The following is a 24,282-nucleotide window of genomic DNA, read 5'->3' as shown; positions in this document are numbered from 1 at the left end:
GTCACTCAGGTAGACAATGTCAGGCAGACACTGGCATGACTGAACATCTGACAGCGGCTACTAAGCCCTTATGACCTTGACCCCAGCTTCCGTGACCATGACTGAGACCAAAGGACCACGGCTGGTGGATGTGTTTCTGGAATGCAATATAAAATACACAGTTTAACAAAAGTTATTACCCAAGGTTCAGGAGCTAAAACGAGAAACTAAAAGCAAAAGGTTTTAGGGGCGGAACCTGCATGCGCGGACCGCTCCTCCCGCGACCGAGAGATCTGCCCGGCCGCTTTTTCTGTAGCTCTCGTCCGGCGTTAACGCGGTCAAACTTCCGGTGCGCTTCCGTGGTGCCTGAGCCGGGGGGTGAGACCGGAGCAGGTAAGCGCAGCCTCCTGGCCTGCTTTAACTCTGGTTTAGTCTGTTTTTCCAGGCCACCCGTCTTCCCGGCCCGGGGTCGCCGAATACCCTGAAGTTGGGCGCCTCGCTGGTGTCCGTGGGCCAGTGGTCGGACCTGGTGTCTCTACAGGCCTTTATCCGTGAGAAATCGTCACCACAGACACGGTCCCCAGTACCTCCTGGGACACCCGAGGCAACTTCTCTTTTTTCCTAACTTTAGAGCTTGGGGACCGGAGACCTTGGCTGCTCCCGACCTGGTTCTGTCCGACTGTCTGCAACTTTTCTGGTAAGGTCTTTCCCTGAAAGGAGCCCGTTTCTCAACTATTAAATGGACATCATGTTTTTATTAAGTAAATATTTATCAAGTGTCTAGTATGTGCTAGAGGAACAAAAAGACAAACCTCGTGGCAGTGGCAGCTCTCTTTGAAACATTATTAAACGTAGGCAAAATTGGAGACTTGATAAGTGAAGTGAAAAGACATAAGGCACCAGGAGAGTGTATCACAAGAGGCCTGACCTAGGAAGCTTTATTGAGGAGAGAATATTGAGCTGAGATCAGAAGAATGATTTGACAAAGAAGAGAGGGAAGAGTTTTCAAGACAGGGGAGCCTCCCGTTTGAGGGTCTGAAAGAGACCAATGTGACAAGTAGAGAGCTTGCATGGGGAGTATGGAATGAAACAAGCTGGAGGAGTTGTCAGGGGCCAGATCATGCATGCCTTGCAGGTCGTGGTAAGGATTTTGGTTTTCCAAGACCACATGGGAGACCACTCAGAGGGTATTAAGCATGAGTGTCCACATGCTTAGACTGGCATTTTGAAAAGGTCACTCCAGCTGTGGTGGTGAATGGATTGAAGGGGCGAGTGCTCTGGGTGAGGGATGTGGTGGTTTGGATTAAGGAGGTGGTGAAGAGAAGTGGATGGATGTGACTTTCTACATTCCAGGGCATCTTTGTTGTCAGGCCATGTGCCAGCTGCTGAAGATATAATGAATAGAATTACAGGCTGATGGAATTAGATTGAAGGAATGTCATTATCGAGGAGGAACACACAGACGCCACTGGGAAAGTGGCTAAATGATGAGCAATTACTCTAAATGCAATAGCTGTGCATTTAGCAAATGTTTATTAAGTACCTTCAGAATTCAGGGCTGGGAATAGGAAGATGATGATATAAATTACTTAGAGCAGTGGCTTTCAGACTTTTTTTGGCCGTGACCCACAATAACAGATACATTTTATGTCACAACCAAGAGTGTGTACAAACACACAAAGCTTAAGAAAACAATTCTCTTTACCACTCCTGATATATTCTAATTTTTAAATTCTGTTCTTTTCATTTAAAATAAATAATGCTGGTTGAAACTCTCTAAATTGTTTCTTAACCTATTAAGAATTTTGACTTGAAGCTTGAAAATAAATGCTGATTTAAAGTGAGTCATTTGTAGTGTTTTGTAGTTAAGAGTAAAATTCGGCCTTAACATTTTTGGAAAAGGGTCAGTTTTTCTTTCTTCACTGTTTTGTTTTGTGTTTGTTTAAAATACAAAGAGTAAAAAGAACTAAGCAGGCAACTGTTCTTGAGAACTCTTTGTGAAATTTTAGGGTCATGTTCATATGTCCAGCTAGATTGGAAGTGCCTAAAGGGCGGTGACTGTCTTACTCTGTGGATGTTTTATTTCATGACCAGCAAAGGTTCTGGCACAGTGCAGGCAGCCAGTGATTATTTGGTAAATTGAATAGGTAGGGGTCTTGGAACTAGAAGGTCAGATAGTTGTTTGTTTTTAATTAAATTAATGTGGGAACCATTGCTGAAAATACCATAGAGGCAGTGTCTGTCTGCCAAACAGTTTTACAATATGTCTGGATGGGTAGTTCAGAGATAGGTAAAGTAAGTGTTCTGAGCTCTTTCTCTTCTAAATACTGACCCTAGGCCAGCTATGCCATCTGAGTCCATTCTGGGCAAGTGGTCCAGAGTTGCCACTGACTGTGGGCCCTTTGGGAAGTTGTTTCACTCCTTGGACTTAGGTTTTTATGTGTGAAAGGAGTGGGGGAGGTTGGTGGTTATAAAGCTCTCCACTTCCCGGGTCTATTGTGAATTTCAGATGCTGGGCACCCCCTTTCAACCTCTGTCCATTTCTGGTCTTTCCCCGAGGCCTGTGGGAAACTGGGCGTGTGCTTGATTCAGTCATCCTTCTCATTTCTTCTGGGACTCTCTAATGGTAGGTTTTAGGCAGAGTTATACTTTAGAGTGGACCATTCAGGCTCCTCTACTTTCATACTCCATTGTGAGAGAGAGATGCCTGAGAGTAGATCATGAGAGGACAGTGGGAAGAACACTGGCCTGGAGGGCAGGGCACTAATTTGTGTGACTTTTTAGGTCCTTGGGTAACCTTGAACATGTCACTTCTCTGATATCTTTCCAGCTGTGAAGTGACTGTTCTCGCTCATTAAAATAAAATACAAAAGTCCTCTTCTCTCTGAATTTCATTTTTCTCATCTGTAAAATTGATGCAGGGTTGTGGTAAGGATTAAGGAGATAATTATATCAGGGGTCTGATTCCATATCTGACATGTAGAGAATGCTCAGCAAATGAAGCATTCTTTCCCAAATTTTAGTGAACTCTTATTGCTTTCTTTTTCAGTTCTGAAAGATAAGAAGAGTTCTTCTTTTGCTCACCTACCACTGGTCCCATGGCTGCTATGCAGATGGACCCTGAGCTTGCCAAGAGCCTCTTCTTTGAAGGGGCCACTGTGGTCATCCTGAATATGCCCAAGGGGACAGAGTTTGGCATTGACTATAACTCTTGGGAGGTGGGGCCCAAGTTCCGGGGTGTGAAGATGATTCCACCAGGCATCCACTTCCTCCACTACAGTTCTGTGAACAAGGCCAATCCCAGGGATGTGGGCCCTCGGATGGGCTTCTTCCTTAGCCTGCAGCAGCGGGGGCTGATAGTCCTGCGCTGGAACTCAGCCCAGGAAGAGGTAGACCTTTCCCCAGCTCCAGAGGCTGAGGTGGAGGCCATGAGGGCCAACCTCCAGGAGCTGGACCAGTTTCTGGGACCTTACCCATATACGACACTCAAGAAGTGGATCTCACTCACCAACTTCATCAGCGAGGCCACAATGGAGAGGCTGCAGCCTGAGAGCCGGCAGATCTGTGCCTTCTCAGAGGTGCTGCCTGTGCTCTCCCTGAAACACACCAAGGATCGGGTGGAGCAGAACCTACCCCGCTGCGGCACTGAGTGCAAAAGCTACCAGGAAGGCCTGGCCCGGCTGCCTGAGATGAAGCCCAAAGCCGGGACAGAGATCCGCTTCTCCAAGCTACCCACACAGATGTTCCCGGCAGGTGCCACGCCAGCAGAGATAACCAGGCACAGCATGGACCTGAGCTATGCTCTGGAGACGGTGCTCAGCAAGCAGTTCCCCAGCAGCCCCCAGGATGTACTCGGTGAGGAGGACCAAGGCTCCTTGGGAGTAGGCCAAGGGAGGGGTATTAGATTAGGGGGTACATCTTGGGTTATGTAGTAAAGTGGTTCCTAAACCTGATTAAGAGGCAGTCATGCCCTGTTTACTCATTAGCTGTGTTTGGGCCTTCACCATGGAGATTGATTCAAAGGATCAGGAGTGGGGTCCCAGGGATTTATTTGTCACTCTATTTATGTAATAAACAGGAACCCTGGGTGAACCGGATGTAGACAGTCCTGTGTTTGGGAACCACTGACATGGCCCAGCCCCTCATTTTACAGATTGAGGTCCATAGAGAGAAAGAATTTAGCTAAGTGGTTGAAATGAGATCAGAGCCGAGGGCTCCTGGTTCCCAGGCCTCCACTCCACTCCTCAATTTGTCCCTGACTCTTTCAAGGTGTTGGTCCCTTTGCTGGCTTAGACCAGGACAGTGACTTTTTAAAAAATTGTTATAGTTTTTTTTTCCCCATTATTACAAAAATATATTCATCATAGAAAACACACACACACAATAAAATTCACACTTAATTTCCGCAGCCTAGAAATAACCATTTTTTACATTTTGGTATTTTTACTTTCTATTTTTTACATGTATATAGATACAGATATAAATATATAGATAATAGCTATTTTATTTCAGTCTTTATATTAATTTCTATGTATTTCCTTTTAGTCCTTTTTAAACTCAGTTATGTTTGTGTGTATATGTGATTTTTTACACAAACATAATTACAGTGTGTTATTTTGTAATTTACTTTAATATACACTTTTTTCTATGCCACTGAAACAGTTACTCTTCTTTAGCGGCTGCTTAAGTTCCAGTTACTGAACCAGCCCATTGCTGATGGACCTTTAAGATGTTCCCATTTTCCCTTTTATAAGTGCTGTCTAGTGAGCATCCTTATGTGTATTTACGCATATGTGTGGGTTGAAATTGTTGGATCACAGCATGCATGTTGCCAAGAGAAGGTCGTGCATCCTCACCAGCTCTTAGGGGCTGTTGCCTGTCACCTTTGACATGGCAATTTAGCAAAGGCGTCTTCCAGCTGGATAGTTGGAGAATGACATCTTATTTCAATTTACAGTTGACCCTGAACAACAGAGGTTTGAGCTGCATGGGTCCACTTAGGGACAGAATTTTTTTTCAATTAAGTACCTGTACTGTTTTGATTCCCAGTTGGGAGTCCCCAGATGCAAAGGGCCTACTGTGTGCATTCATCTACGCCATGCATTCACAAATTTTGGTATAGAAGGGGGTTTCCTGAACCTAATCCTCTGTGGATATTGAGGGACATCTATCTAAGTTTTGGGGGAATCAAAAATTACATGCAGATTTTTGACTGTAGAGGATGTCGGCTCCCCAACTCCCTGCATTGTTTAAGGACCAACTGTTTTCTTCAGTTACTAGTGACAGCAAACATTCATCACATCTTTAACAGCTATTTATATATTTTTTACAAGTTTTCCAGGTGTTTGCATATTTTTCTATTGGAAGATCAGTGAGAAATTTGAATTTAGGGCCTTTTAGATCATTGGCTCATCTGATAAAAAGGGACATTTTAATGAGTGCATCTTAATGCATTACATGGTATTTTCATTTAATAACTAACAATTGAAATTCTGGCTTAAAAATGAGCAGAAATCCTGTTTTCCACCTCTAAAACATTTCAGTTCTTTAAAGTAATCTTGTGAAAAGGTTTCTTGCAGGGATAACTTTATATCTTCATGACAGCTCTTTGCAATTATTTCTGATCTCAAAATATAATTTTAGACTAGGCCAGAAATGCATGAATTTAAATAAATGCCCTAAATTCAGAGAATAAGCTCATATTTCCACAAACTTACTAGGAAAAGCCGACCGAAAAAGCACATCGTTAACCTCTACCATACAAAGAAAACTTGACTGCCTGTTTTGAAAATATTGATCAAATGTCTTATATATCTAGACCAGGCAGGTAGCTAGTCACAGAAACCAAACTTAGTTCTAAAGGCCTCGGGACAGGGAACTAGTTTTTCCAGATCCCTAGAGGTGACAAATCACACACCATGCATTTAAAGAGGAAATTGGTGTTGAGTGCACCTGTTGTTTTTATGGCCTACATATAGGTCCACAGAAGCCCTCATTAAATTTGAAGCCAGACAGAACGTCTCTGATCAGCAAAAGTATATCTTGATAACCAAAGACCCAGTTGCCTGCCCAAGAACAACAGCATCTGGATCATGAGGTCTCCTTGTTTGAGACAGGCATCCAGTGGAAAAGTGGAAATAATAACTAATATTTCTTGAATGCTGCTTTGTGCCATACGTTATTTTAAATACTTTATCTGTATTACATTGATTCATTTAATCTTCACTAAACTTTTAAATAAGGAAATTGAAGCATAAACAGACTAAGTATCTTGCCCAGGGTCACACAACTGCTAAGTGGTGGAGCTGAGATTTGAACCCAGGCAGTTTGGCTCCAGAGCCCATGCTCTTTGCCAGCAACCTGCTCATAGATGTTAAATCACAGAGCCCTGTGATTAAACAAACAAAAATAATCTGGCTGACGGGCTAACCCTGGGACAAGTATTCACAAATTTTCCTGTTCTGGTAAACTCTAAAATTGTTCTCACCCAATAAGAAATGTTTTATCTTTTCATTGTTTCACATCTGCAAGCATTAGATGTGAAACCTTGGGCAAGTCCCTTGACCTCGTCTATACAGTGAGGCAAATAACCACCTTCCTGTGACCACCTTGTGGAGCTGTGCTCAGGATTCTGTGGTGTAATACAGCATTTCCCTGAACTTGAAGCAGGTCATTGGCATCAGAATTAGAGTTACAAATACTGAGGCCCAGTCATCTATCTTCAGCCAGGATCTTTGGGGGTGAGGCTTGGGCAGCTTTATTTTCAGCAAGCCCTTCTCGTAGTTCTGATAGGCAGTGAGGTTTGGGATCCACTTGACATTATATCCTTGGGCACATTTTGTAAACACTTTAAATGCCACACAAATACTTAAATGTACCTCTTCTCTCTCAGTCTGATTTTACAGAAATTCAAATTTATAGCAGTTCAGCAAACTTTTATTGAGGACCTGCTTGATGCAAAACCCCATGTTAGGCTCTGCAGGAGTGACAAGGAGAAAAGGCCACCCCTTGCTGAAGTCCAGTGGGACTGAGAACCTTACAGAGTCAGCAGATACTCTTCTCCCTCAGGATCATTTCTCTTCTCTGTACCTTTCAGGTGAACTTCAGTTTGCCTTTGTGTGCTTCCTGCTGGGGAATGTGTACGAGGCATTTGAGCACTGGAAGCGGCTCCTGAACCTCCTGTGCCGGTCAGAGGAGGCCATGGTGAAGCACCACACCCTCTACATCAACCTCATCTCCATCTTGTACCACCAGCTTGGCGAGATCCCCGCAGACTTCTTTGTGGACATTGTCTCCCAGGACAACTTTCTCACCAGCACCTTGCAGGTGAGCAGCCTTTTGCACCCTCAGAAGGGTTACCTTTTTGTTTCTTGCTATTCTTTTATGACCCAAAGTTTTCTTAATTTTAGTTTCCTAATCTTGGGCTGTTTCCTGGTTTTCTCTCTCCTACTTGATTGTAAGCTCCTTAATGCTAGAGACCCTCTCTCTGTACCACCCTCTCCCCACTTGCCCCCAGAGTGCCTAGCAGTGGAGTACTTGGAATTTGAATCACCTCCACAACTTTGAGTTAACGGTACTCAGCTCAAAACCATTTTTCTTTCTCCCTGTAGCCATAGCTGCAACCCAGTAGGACAGAGTTTAGGAGCTTGTTACTCCCAGGGAAACATCTGCAGCTCCTCAGATCTCATTTACGCATTAAAGTAACTTTGATTTCCTCTTCAAACAAAATGTGCCAGTTTCTGCAGAGATTCTCTGACAGAAAAAGTGAAATTTGCTTTTAACTTGGCAATTAAATTTTCATTATGATTGGTAATTAGGGAAGAAGCTTCAAACAACTTACAATCTTCATCCTGTGCTATTTCCTCCCTTTGCAAACAGATTAGCTTCCTTTATGTTCTTGGGACAGCCGCTGTCACTCACATTTTGTAACTTTCTCAAGCGTAGAAGAGACAGGAGCAGCAAGATGTCAGTTTCCATATTTTCTGTTCTATGAACTGCTTTCTTCTCCCTGTGTGTGAGACCCCCACGAGGCCTGCTCCTTACAAGGTGGCTATTCACTGACCTCCCGCTCCCACCCGGGGTAAGGGACAGAGCGAGCATTCATTAAGTGCCTGTTGAGTATCAGGCACCATGTTTGTCATGCTACATGGGTTTCCTCATTTAATCTCTGGAGTGCTGTAAGGCAGGGAGGATTATTCCATTTTACAAATGGGAACACTGAGACTCAGGAAGGTTATTTATGCTAGTTCACACGGCTGGGGGGTGGCAGAGTCAGTGTTTCCCCAGGCCTGAGTCTTGGTTTAGGGCCTGTGCTTATGCTGTTGCATACTGAATACAGAATATTGTAGGTCCCCCCAAAAGGATTCTTGATTGATTGGCGTGGAGACACCCTCATGCCTGCTTCTCAAAGGTACAGAAGAGTTCTAAAAACATACTGTTGGAAGAGTTTCTGTGAGCAGGCAGCTAACTTAAAGCTGGCAGCTGGAGGACTTGTGCAGACCATGCGGATGGGTTAGTCAGGCTGATGGCTTGAGCTTGGTGTATTCCACTTCCGAAGAGTTATAAATCTTCCCTATTATGGGTTCCTAATATAACAGAGAAATTAAGTCCTTTTATCCTTCCTCTGCAGGGAAAACCCCCCACCAGAGGTACCGGGTTGTGGGTTGCAGAGGAGTGGGGGCCATCAGCCTGCTAATTCGCCTCTGGCAGTGGCTGCGCCCACAGGAACATGCGCAGCCCTCATGGTCTGTGTTAATGCTGTCATACAAACATAGGAGGGCCACACTCTGTTGATGGCTGTTCTGACCATTGTCAGCACAAGCAACAGCTGAGCTCTAATTGCTGAGGCTTTGTTGCCAGCAATGATTTATGAAGCAAAAAGGGCCCAGCTGGATTGCTAGATGTCCAGGTCGGGTGTGCGAAGCTGATGGGTGGAAGAATTCTGTCTTTGGACTTCTCACCAAGAAAATTCGGTGGTGTCATTTGGAATAATCCAAGACATAATTGTGAGCATCCTTTCTTTACAACGTTCTTCTGAAAGTGTCAAGGATTAGACAGGGTTCCTGCCCTCGAGAGATTTGTTCGTTGATTTAGCAGGTTTTTCCTGAGCACCTGTTGTATACGAAGCCTTGTTCTAAGACTGGAAATACAGCTCTGAGCAAGACAGAAAGAGTCCCTGACTTTCAGCTTATATTTCAGCGGGAAAGACAATAAATGAATTAACCAAATAACTCCAGAAAGTGACAAGTGTCTTAGAAGATGGTCCTGCCCTGGTACCGTTTTCCTAACCCAGGTCTTCTGGTCTCATGTAGGCTGCATCAGAGTGTGTCAGCTTCCATACATGCTCTTGTCAGTCCATCTATCTCCCATTCTTGCCACCTGAGTTCGTCTTCTAAAATGCGTGTCTGATCCTATTTCTCTGCAGCTCTGCAGAATGTTAAAAGCCCAAACATGGGCCACAAGGCCCGTTCTTTTCTGGTTTATAACCTGTTCTCTAGCTGCTTCCTCCTCTACCTGTTTTCCTTCATCAACTTGAGTCACAGCAGTCTCTTTGCAAGTTGCCAGACATGCGGTGCTGTTTCATAACCTCTTTTTTTAAAAAAAAATTGCACTAAAAAAACACATAACGTGAGATCTGCCTTCTTAACAAATTTTTAAGTGTATAGTATTATTAACTGTAAGCACAGATCTCTAGAACTTTTCATCTGTCATGACTAATGAAAACATGGGTATAAAGTTACATGCCTTCTTAACTGTTTCATGCCTTCTTAACCAAACCTGACTTTTCCTCTGCTTGGTATCTACTTATCCTACAAGATGCCCTCAAAGCATGCCGTTCTATGAAGCCATGCTTCACCTCTCTCCTTTCCATACTATTAGCCTACTTTGTACTTGTCATTATTGTATTGCACAGGCTGTGTTGCTGAAATTTACACATTGACTGACTGCCCCACTGAGTCATGAGCTTTCACCCAATGCCTATTTTTGTTCATCTGGTTATTGTGAATACCCCGTCAAGGCCTAGCACTTACCTCACTTTGTGTTCTTAGATGTTTTTAGATGAAGAGAGTGTACACTTCCTGTGGCAGTGTAAAGGTGCCCCTAACGTGATAGGTGTAAACAGTGAAGTCTAATCAAAGGGCAGTAGGAACAGATTGCTTAATTCAGACTGCGGTTGAGATTTGAGGGGACAGAGGATCAGGAATGGGTTTTTGCAGTAGGAGGGGTGGCATGAACCATGAGCTTGAAGGAGGACTGAAATTTCAATGGGACATATAGAGAAAGATATTACAAAAAATTTTTTAATGGAGAGTTACAGTGAGGCCATGTTGGCAGTAAGAATCCAGTCCCCCCACACAGAGGCACGCACTCAGGGTATTTATGACTGAATGAATCAGCCCGTAAAAGCCTTCCTCATCCAGCCGCCCGCTCTCCCCCCAGGTAGTCAAGTGAGTGGAACTGGGTTTCTTACTTAGGAGCTTAAATGGCTACTACCCGTGGAGAGGGACTGGTGTTTGTATGTGTAAGCACTTAAAGACGACCACATTAACTTGCATAAAATCAGCCCCGTAATGGCCTCTGCCATTAGAGGTCCTTTTGAATAGATGCCACTGGTTTTTACAAATCCCATGGATTTAGCTTGAATAAAAATTATTCATTTTATAAAAATAGATAGTTTTTCTTTTATTTAAAGCTACTTGAGTCACCACAATTTGTTTAAAACCATTGAAAGGATAATCTGAATTTAATAGTATGTTGGAAAGCGAGTTATGTACAAAATAAGAATTCTTATTACTGATTGTATAGCATTTAGGCATGTAGTCACATAACCTGCTTTTTTTTTTTTTTTTAATACTTTTGGTTATAATGGGCCATATATGCTTTCCAGCTTCAATACTTGTGAGCATTCTAAACACCAGTGTCCGTCGTTAAATCTTGAGGAAAAGCACTGGCTCCGACAGTGATGTCTGTAGTATTTTTATCATCATTCCAGCCATGATCAATTTCCCCTGCCTACTCCTACACCTTCTTCAATCAGCTCTCTCACTTTTTGCACACTTACTGTACATTATCTCAGGTAGCCCTCAAAACAATGCTCAAAATTAAGGATATGATTACATTTTACACCTGAGGATATAGGATCAGAAAGGTCACATAATTTTGCCCACAATCACCAGCGCTAGTGGATGGCAAGGCTGAGCTTTGATTCTATGCCTGTGGTGGGCTCCCATATATTAGAACCCCAGATGGAACATCCCAAATTCTCTAAACTGACCTCAGAATTATTCCTACTGCTTTTCACTTTCCTGGTAATCATTGTGAAGTGATAATCTTCCTTTTAACACCACTTTCTTCTTCTGCAAGTAGAAATAAAATGTTCTACCTCTGGCTGGTTTTATTCTAAGTTGAGTAATCATATGGGAATTGAAAAAATTAGGAAATTTCATCTTTTTTATCTAGCCAAAAAGTAGGATAAGAAAGTGACTCAGCTTCCTACCTTCATGTTTTAAATTTTTCAAGGTGACCTGACTGAACTCTATTTAACTTGGGCTTAAAAAAAAGCTTTTACATTTCTGACTGAAGTAATCTATAATTCTAGAATACACAGACTTAATGATAAAAGTAGCAATATCTTTTGTATTTAAAGAAAAATACCCAATGGCTGTGCTGTCAGTTTTAAATAAATGCATTTGTTTGTGAACTGTTATTATCCTATTTCAACATATTTTGAAAATATCCAGGATTAATTTTCCTATATTAAGATTATTCATTTCTTAATATGTTAAAAAGTATTTATTTGATTTCACTTGGATGAATAAAATAACCAGATCATTACAGAGTTTCCTAAAGAAGGCATTAGATTAATCTCAAAATAAGAGAATCAAAGTAAGTTAGTGCTTGAAAACTAGATATTGTCTAAACATCTTTCCTGAATTGTTTTCAAAATACGAAGTTTGTAAACTATAGGAACAAAAATTAATAGACCAGTGAATGTCAGGGGTGAAGCATAAGGGGAGGGTGTGGCCACTAAGGGCAGCACAAGGGAGCTTGTTAGAGTGGTGGAGCTATTCGGGGTACAGGGGTGGTGTAGGCCCTTCAGATTCACAGGACTGGATTCCAAAAAGAAAACTCTTAGGTATATATCTCTCTTGATTTTATATCATATAGTGGTTGGATGGGTGTTTACATTTGTCAAAACAAATTGAACACTTAAAACAAATGAATTTAATTGTATGTAAATTACATTGCGATAAAGTTGATTTTTTTAAGTCAGTTTAAAAAAAAAAGTCAATCTGGGTTGTGCCCTGGATCCTGGAGGCTTGCCGAGAGGACAGTTCCAGAAGCACCTGGTCTCCAAGCCCCTGGCTACTCACAGGGCAATGCTGAAAATATGAAGGATGTCTTATGTCTGTGTCAACACAAGAAGAAGGCCTTTGTAGGGAAAAAGGTTGATATTTCTGTCCTTGGACTGGATCTTGCTTGACGTTTATCGCTTACTTGCTCAGCATTTATCACTGTTCTCATCTGTACAACGGGTATAGTAATTTCCTGTCCTCCTACCTCCTGGGTTTGTAGTAAAGATTAGACTGACAAGTTCTTTTAAAAGGACAAGGCACTTTTCAAATTAGAAGCCTTATTTTTCAGACTAGAGGCCTCTATTTACCTGCTTCTGGCTGATTTTACTACTAGGCAGTGTTGGGGAGATGGGTGGGAAGGATGAGTGGTGAGTGTGGGCCCAGCCTACTGCACCCTCCCTCTGCCGGCCACTGCCAAAACAGGGCAGTCCCTTACAACTCATTATCCTTTTGGCGAACATCCTGCAGAACCTACGTCTGTGCCTGGCGATATGTTATGTGGGACACCTTTCTTACTCTTAAGGAGCACAGGTCACTGTGATGTCCCCACAGTGTGAGAAATGCCAGAATGGAAGCTCAGGCACAGTGCCAGGGGAACGGGGATTGGAGCAGTGTATTTCATCTTGGGGGTTTTATAAGAGGCATGTCTCACGGAGGTGGCTTACAAGCTGGTGGCACACAGGGGCCTGGTAAATAAGCCACCGCCTCTCCAGGAAGAGTCCCTTATTCTGTCCAGCACTGTCACATAATTATTGAGCAATTGTTTGGTGCAGGCACTGTACAAAAGTAAGCCAAAAATGGATTTTCATAGACGTTCATTAAACATCTAATGGGTCCTTTTTATATGTCAGATTCTGCCAGGCGGGGGATGCAGGTGTGAAAAAGAGCCACTGCTTTAGAGTTGCTCTTTATTTCTTGGGGGAGCTCATCTGTAAATGGACTGCTACCTAACTGAGGTTGAGGCTGTGATCGAGGTAGCCCTGGATGCTGAGGGAGCGTAGAGGAGCACCTCTTCCATCTCCTAGTTCTGGGAAGACATCCTGAAGGAGGTGATGCTGAGCTGAGTCTGAGTCACTAGTAGAAACCAGCGAGGTGAAGGAGGAGAGAACAGGGTGGGAGGGTGTTATAAGTAAAACAAAAGCACGTGTGTAGAGGTACGAAAGAGGCAGTAGAGCATGTTTGGGCCACTGTTCAGTGTGGCTGGAGAGAAGGGCTGTGTAGAGACGAGTATGATGTACAAAATAAGGAGGGGAACAGGAAGAAGCTTTTGATAATTCAGCTAGCAGGTTCCCTACGACTTCTGGGAACAGACTCATGGGTGTGCAGGGCCTCTGGAGCTAATGCGGTTTGAAACAAGGCTTCTCGGCTTGCCATACCAGGGCCCGCCCCACCCCTCCCCAGAGTTCAGCTGGGCTCCGTGTTCAGCGCTCCACAGTGAGCTCCATTAGCTGCTTACAGACAGGCCGCCAGCTTCCCCACTGTCCTCTCGCCACCAAGCTCGCACAGCCCCTCTAATTAGTTATTGATCTGGTACTTTGTTGTGGCTATGCTTCCCTGCTCCTCTATTTAGTCGATTCCCAAGTTAATGAAACCAAATTCTGTAAAACTCCCTTCTGCTTCCACCACCCCCACCTCTTCCCACATCACTCTGTCCTTATAGCCATTACAACAAAATGGCTTTAAACAAAGGCCACTGAAAATGAGCTTTGCTCCTCCTGCACACGAAAAGATAGTGGAGAAGCAGGTGGAAGGGGCATTGTCCAAGGAGTCAGCTGCAGAGTGCACCTGTTACCTTTGTCAGGTCAAGGCCCCCGGAGCCCGGATTCCTTCCATGGTGGTCTGTGGACCAGCTGTGGCACGAGGATAACGTGGATCAGAGATCTTCCACCCTCGTGCGCCTGTGTCTGTGGGGTGGTCCTGCCAGAAGCCGACGGGCAGGCTGGGAAGAACGACTCCTTCCTTTCTGGATAGCTTCAGTCCGGTCATCCGATGATCAGCCTCCGTTTCTAAAAAAGTAGACATCTTAGTGTGTCTTTCAGGGTGTTTTGAAGATCTGTTGGGATACTCTGTGAAACTTCTTTGAAAACAGTAAAATAGTATGTAGAGTAATAGCTTTGCTGTTGTTCTTAGAAGGGGTTGGGATCTAGGACAATCTGGAGTGGAGTTTCAGATGTAGAGAAAATTATTCTTCTGCCCCCTGCCCACGTTTATATTAGAGGAAACTGAATTCAAAAGAACATCAAAACGGTATTAGAGGATTACTATCCAGGATATTTAAAGAATTCCAATAACTCAACAATAACAACCAAAACACCAACCTGATTAAAAATGGGCGAAGGGCTTGAAGAGACATTTCTCCAAAGAATATATACAAATGGCCAAATAAATACATGAAAAGATGTTCAGCATCACTAATCATTGGGGAAATGCAAATCATAACCACAATGAGATGCCATTTCACACCCATTAGGATGGCTGTTATCCAAAATAACTGGAAATAGCAGATGTTGGCAAGGATGTGGAGAGAGCAGCCCTTGTTCATTGCTGATGGGAATGTAAAATGGCATGGCCACTGTGAAAGACAGTTATAGTGCTCCCTCAAAACATTAAACTGAATCTTCTTATGATCCAGGAACTTCCCTTCTGGGTATATACCCCAAAAATTGAAAGCAGGGACTCTTGAGAGAGATTTTTACATCCACATTCATAGCAGTATTATAAAGGTACAAACAAACCAAATGGCCACTGATAGATGAATGGAAAACAAAGTGTGTAGACATGCAGTGGAGTATCATTCAGCCTCAAGAAGAAGAAAATTCTGACTCAGGTTACAACATGAATGAACCTTGAAGACATCGTGGTGAGTGAAACAAGCCAGCCACGAAAGGATAAATACTTTAAGTTCCACTCCTATGAGGTACCTAGTGTATTCAGATTCCTAGAGACAGCAAGTAGTGGTGGTTGCCAGGGGCTGGGGAGGAGGAAATGAGACGTTATTATTTAATGGGTTCAGAATTTCATTTTGGAAAGATGGAAAAAGTTCAAGAGATGGAGGGTTGTGATGGTTGCATAACAATGAATATATTTAATGCCATTGAACTATACACTTAAAAATGGTTAAAATTGTGACTACTTTGTTGTGTGTACTTAATGCTATTTTTTGATAATGCAAAAAATTGGTTAAAATGGTATATTTGTGTTGTGGATATGTTATCACAATTTTAAAAAAAGAACATCAAAGACAGCTTTTAAGGGGAATAGAGATCTCAAACTGGCAGCCGTGGTCCTTTTAGTTTAGAGCAGCAATTCAGCCTCACTGGTGTAGGGCCTGTGACTATATGGAATCCAGGGGCTTATAAGCCCCCCATGCCCTTTTAGCACCAGCTGATGTAGCTACTACCTCTTCCTCTGAGTTACTGCCCAGGTGCCCAGTAGATCTTCCTGGGGGGCAGGAGCAGATTGATGGCCCCGCTGGCCTTATCTTAGTGGGGCAGCTCTGCCCAAGACGGTAATTTTCCATTCTAGTCCTGCCCCAGCTTCTCAGCTGGGTTTGGACCTTCTTTCTTGGTTTGGGGGAGCACAGCAGGTGTCCTGGGCCTGTGCCACCAGCAGCTGATCTACCCGCCCCAGAGAGCTGAACACCATGAGGAAATTTCCACAGCTTTCTCAGCTCCCTCTGTGTTCTCAGGAGTGACTTACCCTCTGTTCTCTGTAGGTTTTCTTTTCCTCTGCCTGCAGCATTGCTGTGGATGCCACTCTGAGGCAGAAGGCTGAAAAGTTCCAAGCTCACTTGACCAAGAAGTTTCGGTGGGACTTTGAAGCAGAGCCTGAGGACTGTGCCCCGGTGGTGGTGGAGCTCCCCGAGGGCGTGGAGACTGGCTAACTGGGAATGCTCTCAGCCAGGGAAGGCCCCTTCTTCCTACCCAGCTGCAGCCCTGACCTCTTCACTCACCCCTTCTATGGGGACCTGCCAGAGCAGCGGCCCCACTGGGCTTTGCAGAGGTGAAGCCAGAATTCCCTCCTTCACCAATAAATAAGTTCCTTCAGTGCCAAAGAGGCTGTACGATCCTGAAGACCCACTGTGGGCTCCCCATCAGCCTGGCCTTGGTGCTAACCTGACTTAATTCCAGATGGACTCTTACTGAAGCTCTTGGGAGAGATGTGCCTCACCAGCAACCCACTTCCTTCTGAATGAGAAGAAATTGAGCAAAAAGCCCAAGAGAACTGATTGCTTATTTGACAGAATGGTGAGAAAACAAGAAACCCTGGACTTCGAAGGAGCCTTGAGATGTCAGTTGATGACTTCTAATTTAAACAGAGGGCAGCAGGGGGATGAGCCAGAATTGCTGTCTGCCCCTTGTTGAACGGGAATATGTCACAGAAAACATGGGCATGTGACCACTCAGGAGCCCTGGACTGGGGAGAACGTGACACAGAAGACAGTTGGGTTGTATCTGACGAGTCATCAGCTTTTGTTTTCTCCATCTAAGTTTCTTTCTCCCACCCAGAAATCCCAGTGGGTAATCTTCCCAAGGTTGTTGTGGCTCCTGACCTCAGGTGCCTTGCTAGTGCCACACCTCTCCCATTCGTTCTATTCTGAGAACTCAGACCCAGAAGTGGGACTTGGCAGCCCTCCTTTGTGGCCCTCTATCCTCCTCAGAGCCACTGTGAGTGGTTTTGATGACCTGGAGATACAACAATAAAGAGAAAGGTTCTTGCTCCGGACAGGCTTCTTTGGCCCCGTTGGAGTTCTGCGCCCTTATTCAGAGCTCTAGAGATGGCCGGTCAGCCTGGATCTTCCCAGTCCTGCTGTGGGGCTGTCAGCCACAAGAGTCATGATGCGTGGGTTTCCTGGGAGTCCCGAGGGCCTGCCCATCACGCACACGCCCCTCCACCCTGACCTCAAGACACTGTACTATGATCAGAGTCCCTGTGCTGTTCTTTCCCAAGGCTGCCGCTCACACCAGGTTTCTAAATGAGAATTCCTGCTGGTTAAGACGTTTGGTTCCACTCGTTTCCTTGGAGATGTTTTTCCAAGAGTGTAATGTACATTAAAGTCTTTCAGTTGAGACTGTATCCCCTTGTGTGAGTCTCTTTTGCAGTTAATCTGCACAGTTCCCCAAGCAGCCAGACCACTGTCCATAGACAGCCCCTCCCTACTGAGCACCAGGACACACTTGCCCAACCTCTGCAGCCTCTGGAGGAGGGAAGCAGCCAGCATTGCCTCCTAGCAGTAGGGTATCTGAGACAGGCGCACCAGACAGGATTGAGGCCCTGTATGTGTATATTAACCAGAAATTTCACCTTTTGTGAATTTGTTATTTTCCTCCCCAAAGCCCACTCATCAGAAGTACCTGGGGAGCTCGTTTAAAAGTGCAGTTTGCAAAAGAATGAAGTCCTGATCTATGCTACACCGTGGATGAACTTTGAAAACATTGTGCTGAGTGAAAGAAGCCAGACATTAAAGGACGCATGTTACATGATTCCATCCATTTGAAGTGTCCAGAATAGACAAATCCATAAAGACAGATTGGTGGTTGTCGGGGACAGGGGGGATGGGGAGTGACGCAAGTGAGTTTGGGGCTTGCTTTTTTGGAGTAAGGAAAGAATCCTAAATTACAGGGGATGGTAGCACAGCCTTATGAATATACCAAAAGCCGCTGAAAGTGTGTAAACTTTAAAGTGGTGAATTTTATGGTGTGTAAATTATATCTCAAAAATAATTTTTAAAAGTGCAGATTCACAAATCCCACCGTGCAGGTATTGAGAGGCAGAGTCGGGACACGGCCTGGGTTCTGAGGCATCCCCGCTTCTGAGTACCCAGAAATGATGGCGTTGCAGTTTGGTACCCAGAGATTACTTGGGACAGAATTTGTCTCCCACTGGCATTGTCAGGGCACCACCTAGAAGTTGGGTCATGTGACCTTGTTCTCCAAGCTTGTTGATCTTAGGTTGGCATAGACCACTCCCTGCCAGCACCACGCACACAAACAAGGAAACGTCGCTGCTGTTGACCAAGTGTTCTGTTCTCTTACCTCACTTAATCCTCACAACAGTATGTGGTAAGCACTATTATCCCATTCTGCTGGTATGGAGATGGGCTCAGGGCTTCGGTCATTTTGCCAGCATCCCACAGCAGGTAAGGATTGAGGACAAGAGTCAAGCCCAGGCCAGTTGGTGTCCATAACCCGTGCTCAGCCACTGCATGCACTGCTGTGACTTACCCCTTCCCTGCCCAAGTCTTGCTTGCCCAGATCTAGCCTTGACCCTATTGGCAGCCAGCGGTGTGTCTTGGGGCAAGCCACTTGTGTTCTCTGGGGCTCAGTCCGCTTCTGTATAAAATAAGAGTTTGCTTAGATTTGGGGTTTGTGACGTAGATTCCCCAGGTTCCCTCAGGTATTTAAAAGTGGACCCACGTCTTGGCTGGTGTAGCTCTGGATTGAGTGCCAACCTGTGAACCGAAAGGTCACCTTTTCAGTTCCTGGTCAGGGCACATGCCTGGGTTGCAGGCCAGGTCCCTGGTTGGCATGCAAGAGGCAACCACACCTTGACATTTCCCTCTCTCTCCCTCTCTCCTCTCTCTAAAAGTAAAACCTAAAATAAATAAACAAAGGTGGATCCTTGTGTTATTTTAAAGGTTTTCCTAGGGGAAACTACATTTATACCAGATAATATGGCTGGGCTGTCAAACAATAGGTTTCTTGATTGGGACTAGAGTAACATCAACCCTGTGTCTTCTGCTTGTCCCAGCTGGCAGTCCTCTGAGTGTCTTTGATGAATAAAAAAATGTGAAAACAAATTAATTATTCCTTAATACTTGCAGTATTTTTGGAAGGAAGAACCCTTCCAAACTGAGAACCAGTGGCATCGCTGATCTCTAAGCTCCCTTGCAGTTCTAACACATCTAAAAGTGAAGCTATTGGCAGGACCTGGCCTGATTTTTACATCCCCTCAAATGCAGGCCTCCTGGGGTCTGGCTCTTATTTGCAAGGCTGCTTTATCCTATTAACAGAATCAGCAGAGGTGGTGACTTTCCAACCCCTCCGGCTGTCCCTGCGACAAGCCGGCACTGCTCTGAGCCCTGTTCTGTCTAATTTCACACCACTTGAGCAGTGGAGGAGATCCCCGCTGCTGATTGCCTCTTACCATTGGTAATTATTTTCCCAACATCATCCCCTGGTAAATATTATTTCATATTCCCAGAGCGTTGTGACATGTTGGCCTCCCCAACGAATCAGACTTCCTTCCGCCTGACCGACAGGCTGCCCCTCACTGAGAGGGGAGCTGGGAATGCACAGTGTGCGCTCTGGGTGAGGCCATCACCGAGTCACGTCTGCCGGGGTCAGGGAAGCTCACCTGAACCACCTGCTCATCCTGGGGGTGATGTGGTCCAGCGGTTCTGCAGAACCCTCTTCTCTTCAGTCCCCTGCTGACCATGGCCCTTCCTCCCCTCAGAGTTCAACACATGTGGCCCATGTGGCTTTGTTTTCATTAAAACCCTTCTAGGCCTTTCTATGTCCAGAATTTCTAAGGACTCATTCTCCCCCCAACTCTGGGCCCCTGGGGCAGGCTGGCCTCCCTGCTGAGATGGTGGGATGAGAGCCAGAAGTCATGTCAGGTGTTCCCTGCTGTAGGGGGGAGGGGAGTGTCCAGCCCCTCCCCAACCCACCAAGCCCTTGTCTTGTGTCTTGGATCTGGTGCTCACCTCACTAGATTTCTCTGGAACACAGGGATCCGGGGGTTTTCAGGCTGTCTGTTAAAATGATGCTTGGTGGGAGGGAGGGAGGAGCAGAACGGGCTCCACAGTGGAGAGGTCTAATGTCAGATAGCCTCTGCGGAAGAAACCACAGGTCTCTTTTCCCTGGATTTTTGTCTTGCTTCTTCCCGCCCCACGTTGCTCCATTTTCCTCCTGTCACCCGCCACACATTTTTACCTGCCTCAAGTCTGGGCTGTACACTTGTAGGGAGGTACCGGCAGATGGAGTTACATCTTGAGGAGAGGGAGCTGTCATGTGAGAGGCAGTGGGAGAAAAATGCAAGACCTTCACCGAAGAGCAGAGAGGCTGAGAGCTAAGGAGGAGGGCTCTGCCTCCTTCAGTGCAGAGTTGGGATCCATGGGGTGAGTGACATGGAGGCAGAGGTCCGCTGCGATCCTTCTTCATCCAACCAACACTTACTGGGTACCTGCCCCTGTGAGCTTACATTCTATAGAGTGGGGGGGAGGGGTGGCAGGCAATAGCATAATAAGCAGGTTCTAGAGTGTGTTAGTTATAAGAAATGCTCTGGAAAAAATGGAGCAGGATAAGGGAGATTGAGAGTTCTGGCAGGGTGAGGGGAGATGCTGCAATTTAAATGGGGTGACATTTGAGCAAAGGTTTGAAGGAGGTGAGCAGTGAGCTGTGTGGGGGTCTGGGGGAACAACATTCCCGGCAGAATGAAGAACAGATGCAAAGGCCTGGGACAGGAGCGTGTGCGGAGTGTTGGAGGAACACCAGGGGGTCAATATGATGAGAGTGAAGGGGAGGATGACAGGAGAGGACACCTGGGCAGTGACAGAGGGACCAAATTGTCCAGGGTTTAGGGGCTGTTTTAAGAACATTGTATTTTACTCAGTGAAATGGGGACACATTAGAGGGTTTTAAGCAGAAGAGTGACGTGTTCGGACTTCCGAGTAACAGGGTCACGAGCTGCTGTTTTGGACGTAGACTGCCCAGGAAGAGGTGGAAGCAAGGGGGACCAGCAAGGAGACTAGTGCAACAATCCAGATGAGAGCGGTATCAGGTGTGCACACCTCGAGTCAGGTGAGGGATGGACTGGATGTCTGTCAAGGGCCCCTTTAACTTGCTGACCCCTACTTGTCTGAGGTCTCAGAATCTGAACAGAATACCGATTCGTTGGGGTCTCCTCCCCTCTCTACTGTCCCATCATGGGATCTGTCAGCCTTTCCTGTCCCCAAGTTTGCCTTTGGGTAGATGGAGCCATGAGGAAGGATCAGGAGGGCTGTCACAAGAATTTTGGGTGTGGGGACTCAAGAGGGCTCCGTTGAGTGTGGGCGAGGCAGAGGGCTGCGGTAGGCTGTGCTGCGCCCTCGGCACCTGCGTGGGCGTCCTTGCTGCCAGTGGCCATGGGGAAGGTCCCACTTGATGTTCAGTGTTCTCGCGACTAACAGGGAACTGAGGATATGTGAGGCCTCTGTTGTTTCTAATTTGGCCTGGTCAGGAATCATTCATGGCCCCATATCCCCCACGGAACTTGCTTGGGCTTCATGGTGATTAATCTGAGCTAGCACGTGGTGTGCAGCCCCTCTTCTTGCCGCTGGGCACTTACAGTCCTTTCCTTCCCTTATTCACGAGGAGCACCAGGTATGCAGGGAAGGTGTTATCATTCCTCATCATACAGATGAGGAAATCAAGGTGCAGAGAGGTGGAGCACAGGCTGGTGGGTCCCAGAGCCAGAATTCCAGCCCACCTGTCTGAGTCCAGCACGGCCCTGCCACAGCACAGTTCTCCTTAATAATAAGGACGGTTATATAATCTGATAATTACCAGTGGATCCGGGCTTCCAGCTGACAACTGGCAATGTCAGCCACTTGCAAGGGTAGTGGTCAGGCCCCACCGGCCTCCTGGTTCCTGTCAGCTTGCTAATGGTTCTTCCCAGACACTTTGTGTTCATATCTGGCTTGTGGGCACACTGGACCAACCGGGCTGAGGTGAGGTGACACCTCAGTGTGGGAGGAGGGGGAGAAGCATCTGGTCCAGAACGAGGCTCCTTCTGCTCTCCCGGTACACCTGGGTGGAGTTTGCAAAGGCATTTGCTTCAGCGAAAGATGCTGCGGCTCTGGGGCCTCTGAGGGGCTGATTTAATACCCGTACATGCTTTGCCTCAACTGTTTTATTCTAAACTGGCATCAGAATGATGGTCTCCGGGAGACATTTTTATTTATTTATTTTTAGAGAGAGGGGGAGGGAGGGAGAAAGAAAGGGAGAGAAATACATCTATCAGTTGCCTCTCACATACCCCCAACTGGGGACCTGGCCTGCCACCCAGGCATGTGCCCTGACTGGGAATCAACCCGGCAACTTCTCGTCTTTCAAGCTGGTACTCAATCCACTGAGCCACACCAGCCAGGGCCCTCTTGGGTTCATTTTAAATGAAAAAGGATACACCATTCATTGTTCATTTGTGTTTTGGGTGTTGCTAATTTATATCCTCTGCTCATTTTTCCGTTGGATCTTTGTATTTTTTAAAAATATGCATTTATCTTTATCATATCTTAATATTAGAAATATTTCCTCCAATTTGCCTTTTAATTTTATGCAGTTTTGAAATGTATGCTTTCTTTTTTTGTGTGTCAAATATGTTGAGCTTTTCCTTCTTGATTTGATTTATTCTCATTGCTTTAATTCTTAAAACTCCATTCCTGTATCCAGATGAAACCTATATTAACCTATATTTTGTTCTGGTTTTCTACAGCATGTTATACTTTTTTAACTTCGTATTTTGCCACAGTGAAAGCCATGTTTCCTCAGTCCCACTCAATCCATCCCCACTCCTACCTTTCACATTTGTTCTCCATCTTTTCTCTCCAGATTGGAAGTCCCAACACACCATCTCATGCCTCCATCTTCGTCCTTTCCTCAGACATCAAAGCCTTCTCACAAGCCTCCTGATCTTGGCTTTTACAGCCAGAATCACGCACACAGCTGTCCATTGGTGTCACAGTCTGGTGGTGTACAGTGCTCTCCTGTGGCTTCTCCGGCGCTGGAATCATTTGCTCATGATTCTGTACCGCCTTGCTCCAAGCATGGGCTAAGTGCATAAATGCTTTCCTGAATGGAAGACCCCCGCTCCCTGTCTGAGGAAGCTCTGGCACTGGTTGCTGTTACTGTAGACTGCACAGCTCATTCCTGTTCATCTCTCTTCTGCTGTCAGGCCTCCTTTGCTTTTCTAGTCCTCGTCCTTTTGGGTAGGAGTGCCAATCATAGTGCCTCACTGCTTCTTTCCACCGACAGGGATGGACACAGCTCCAGCTAGGCTACTTGGCATCTTCCCTGGGATGCTTCCTCTTGAAGAGCCAAAGGATACCACCTGCTTTTGGAGATAGGGTGCTAGAGGACTCTCAGTAGGACCTAATAAGGCTCATCCCCATCAAAAACATTCCTCATATTATAGAGGAAGATGATACGAACATAGAAGGAAGCTGAGCTGAGAACTAGAGAAAGTCAACATCCCTGGAGCACCTGGATCCAGCCCTACCTACAGCCCATAACCCCCAGGCTTCCTCTTACATGAGCCAGTACAGTGCTTTTTTATTTTTTAGATTTTACTTTATTATGTTAAGAACATTTAACATGAGATCTAACCCTCTCAACAGATTTTAAGTGTGCAAAGCAGTAGTGCTGACAGTAGGTACAATATCATATATCAGATCTCTAGAACTTACTCCTCTTGCTTAACTGAAACTTTGTGTCCATTGATTAGTAAGTCCTCACTCCCCTCCCCGCCAGCCACTGGAAACCATCATTCCATTCTCTGATTCTATGACACTGACCAGTTTATGTTCCTCATACTATTTACAATAGCCAAGACTGGGAAACAACCAAAATGTCCATCGACAGGTGAGTGGGTAAAGAGAATGTGGTCTATCTGTACAATGGAATATTACTAGCTTTAAAAAAAGAAGAAAATTCTGCAATATATGACAATATGGATGAACCATAAGGATGTTATGCTGAGTGAAATAAGCCAGTCACACAAAGACAAATACTGTGCCTTTTCCTTTAAACCCCCTTGCCGCAGGCTTCTACCCTCATAGTCAAAAGACTCCTGATTAATTCATTCCCACAGTGTGAGGCTTTGGCCTTCATTGCCTGCTCATCTGCAAATCTCCTAAAACGTCAGAGTCCAAAGGAGCCTTAGAGACCACACTCATCCTGCAGTTGGTGAT

General features: G+C 45.4%; 1 protein-coding gene across 2 annotated transcripts; it reads left to right on the top strand.

Annotated features, from left to right (window-relative positions):
• Positions 1 to 329: 329 nt before the first annotated feature.
• On the top strand, positions 330 to 17,508 carry AAR2 (AAR2 splicing factor). 2 transcript variants are annotated; one of them, XM_054573800.1, is made up of 5 exons: positions 330 to 372; positions 611 to 676; positions 3,029 to 3,834; positions 7,076 to 7,305; positions 16,051 to 17,508. In XM_054573800.1, the coding sequence occupies exons 3-5, from the start codon at positions 3,078 to 3,080 to the stop codon at positions 16,216 to 16,218; spliced, it is 1,155 nt and encodes a 384-aa protein (XP_054429775.1). In that variant the 5' UTR covers positions 330 to 372; positions 611 to 676; positions 3,029 to 3,077; the 3' UTR covers positions 16,219 to 17,508. The 2 variants fall into 2 exon arrangements, with proteins under 2 accessions (XP_054429775.1, XP_054429776.1); XM_054573801.1 differs by having other exon boundaries at positions 338 to 676.
• Positions 17,509 to 24,282: the final 6,774 nt, after the last annotated feature.

Source organism: Pteronotus mesoamericanus, unplaced genomic scaffold (assembly GCF_021234165.1).
Source record: "Pteronotus mesoamericanus isolate MK-2021 breed Mesoamerican mustached bat unplaced genomic scaffold, CSHL_Meso_final contig_25, whole genome shotgun sequence".
In the NCBI taxonomy this organism is placed as follows: Eukaryota; Metazoa; Chordata; class Mammalia; order Chiroptera; family Mormoopidae; genus Pteronotus; species Pteronotus mesoamericanus.
This window is presented reverse-complemented; position numbering and strand designations above follow the sequence as displayed.

Excerpts from the sequence above, each read along its gene's own strand:
- AAR2 (XM_054573800.1), top strand. The coding sequence starts at position 3,078 with ATGGCTGCTATGCAGATGGACCCTGAGCTTGCCAAGAGCCTCTTCTTT. Across the intron at positions 3,835-7,075 it reads CAGCCCCCAGGATGTACTCG|GTGAACTTCAGTTTGCCTTT; the intron begins GTGAGGAGGACC and ends TGTACCTTTCAG. Across the intron at positions 7,306-16,050 it reads TTCTCACCAGCACCTTGCAG|GTTTTCTTTTCCTCTGCCTG; the intron begins GTGAGCAGCCTT and ends TGTTCTCTGTAG.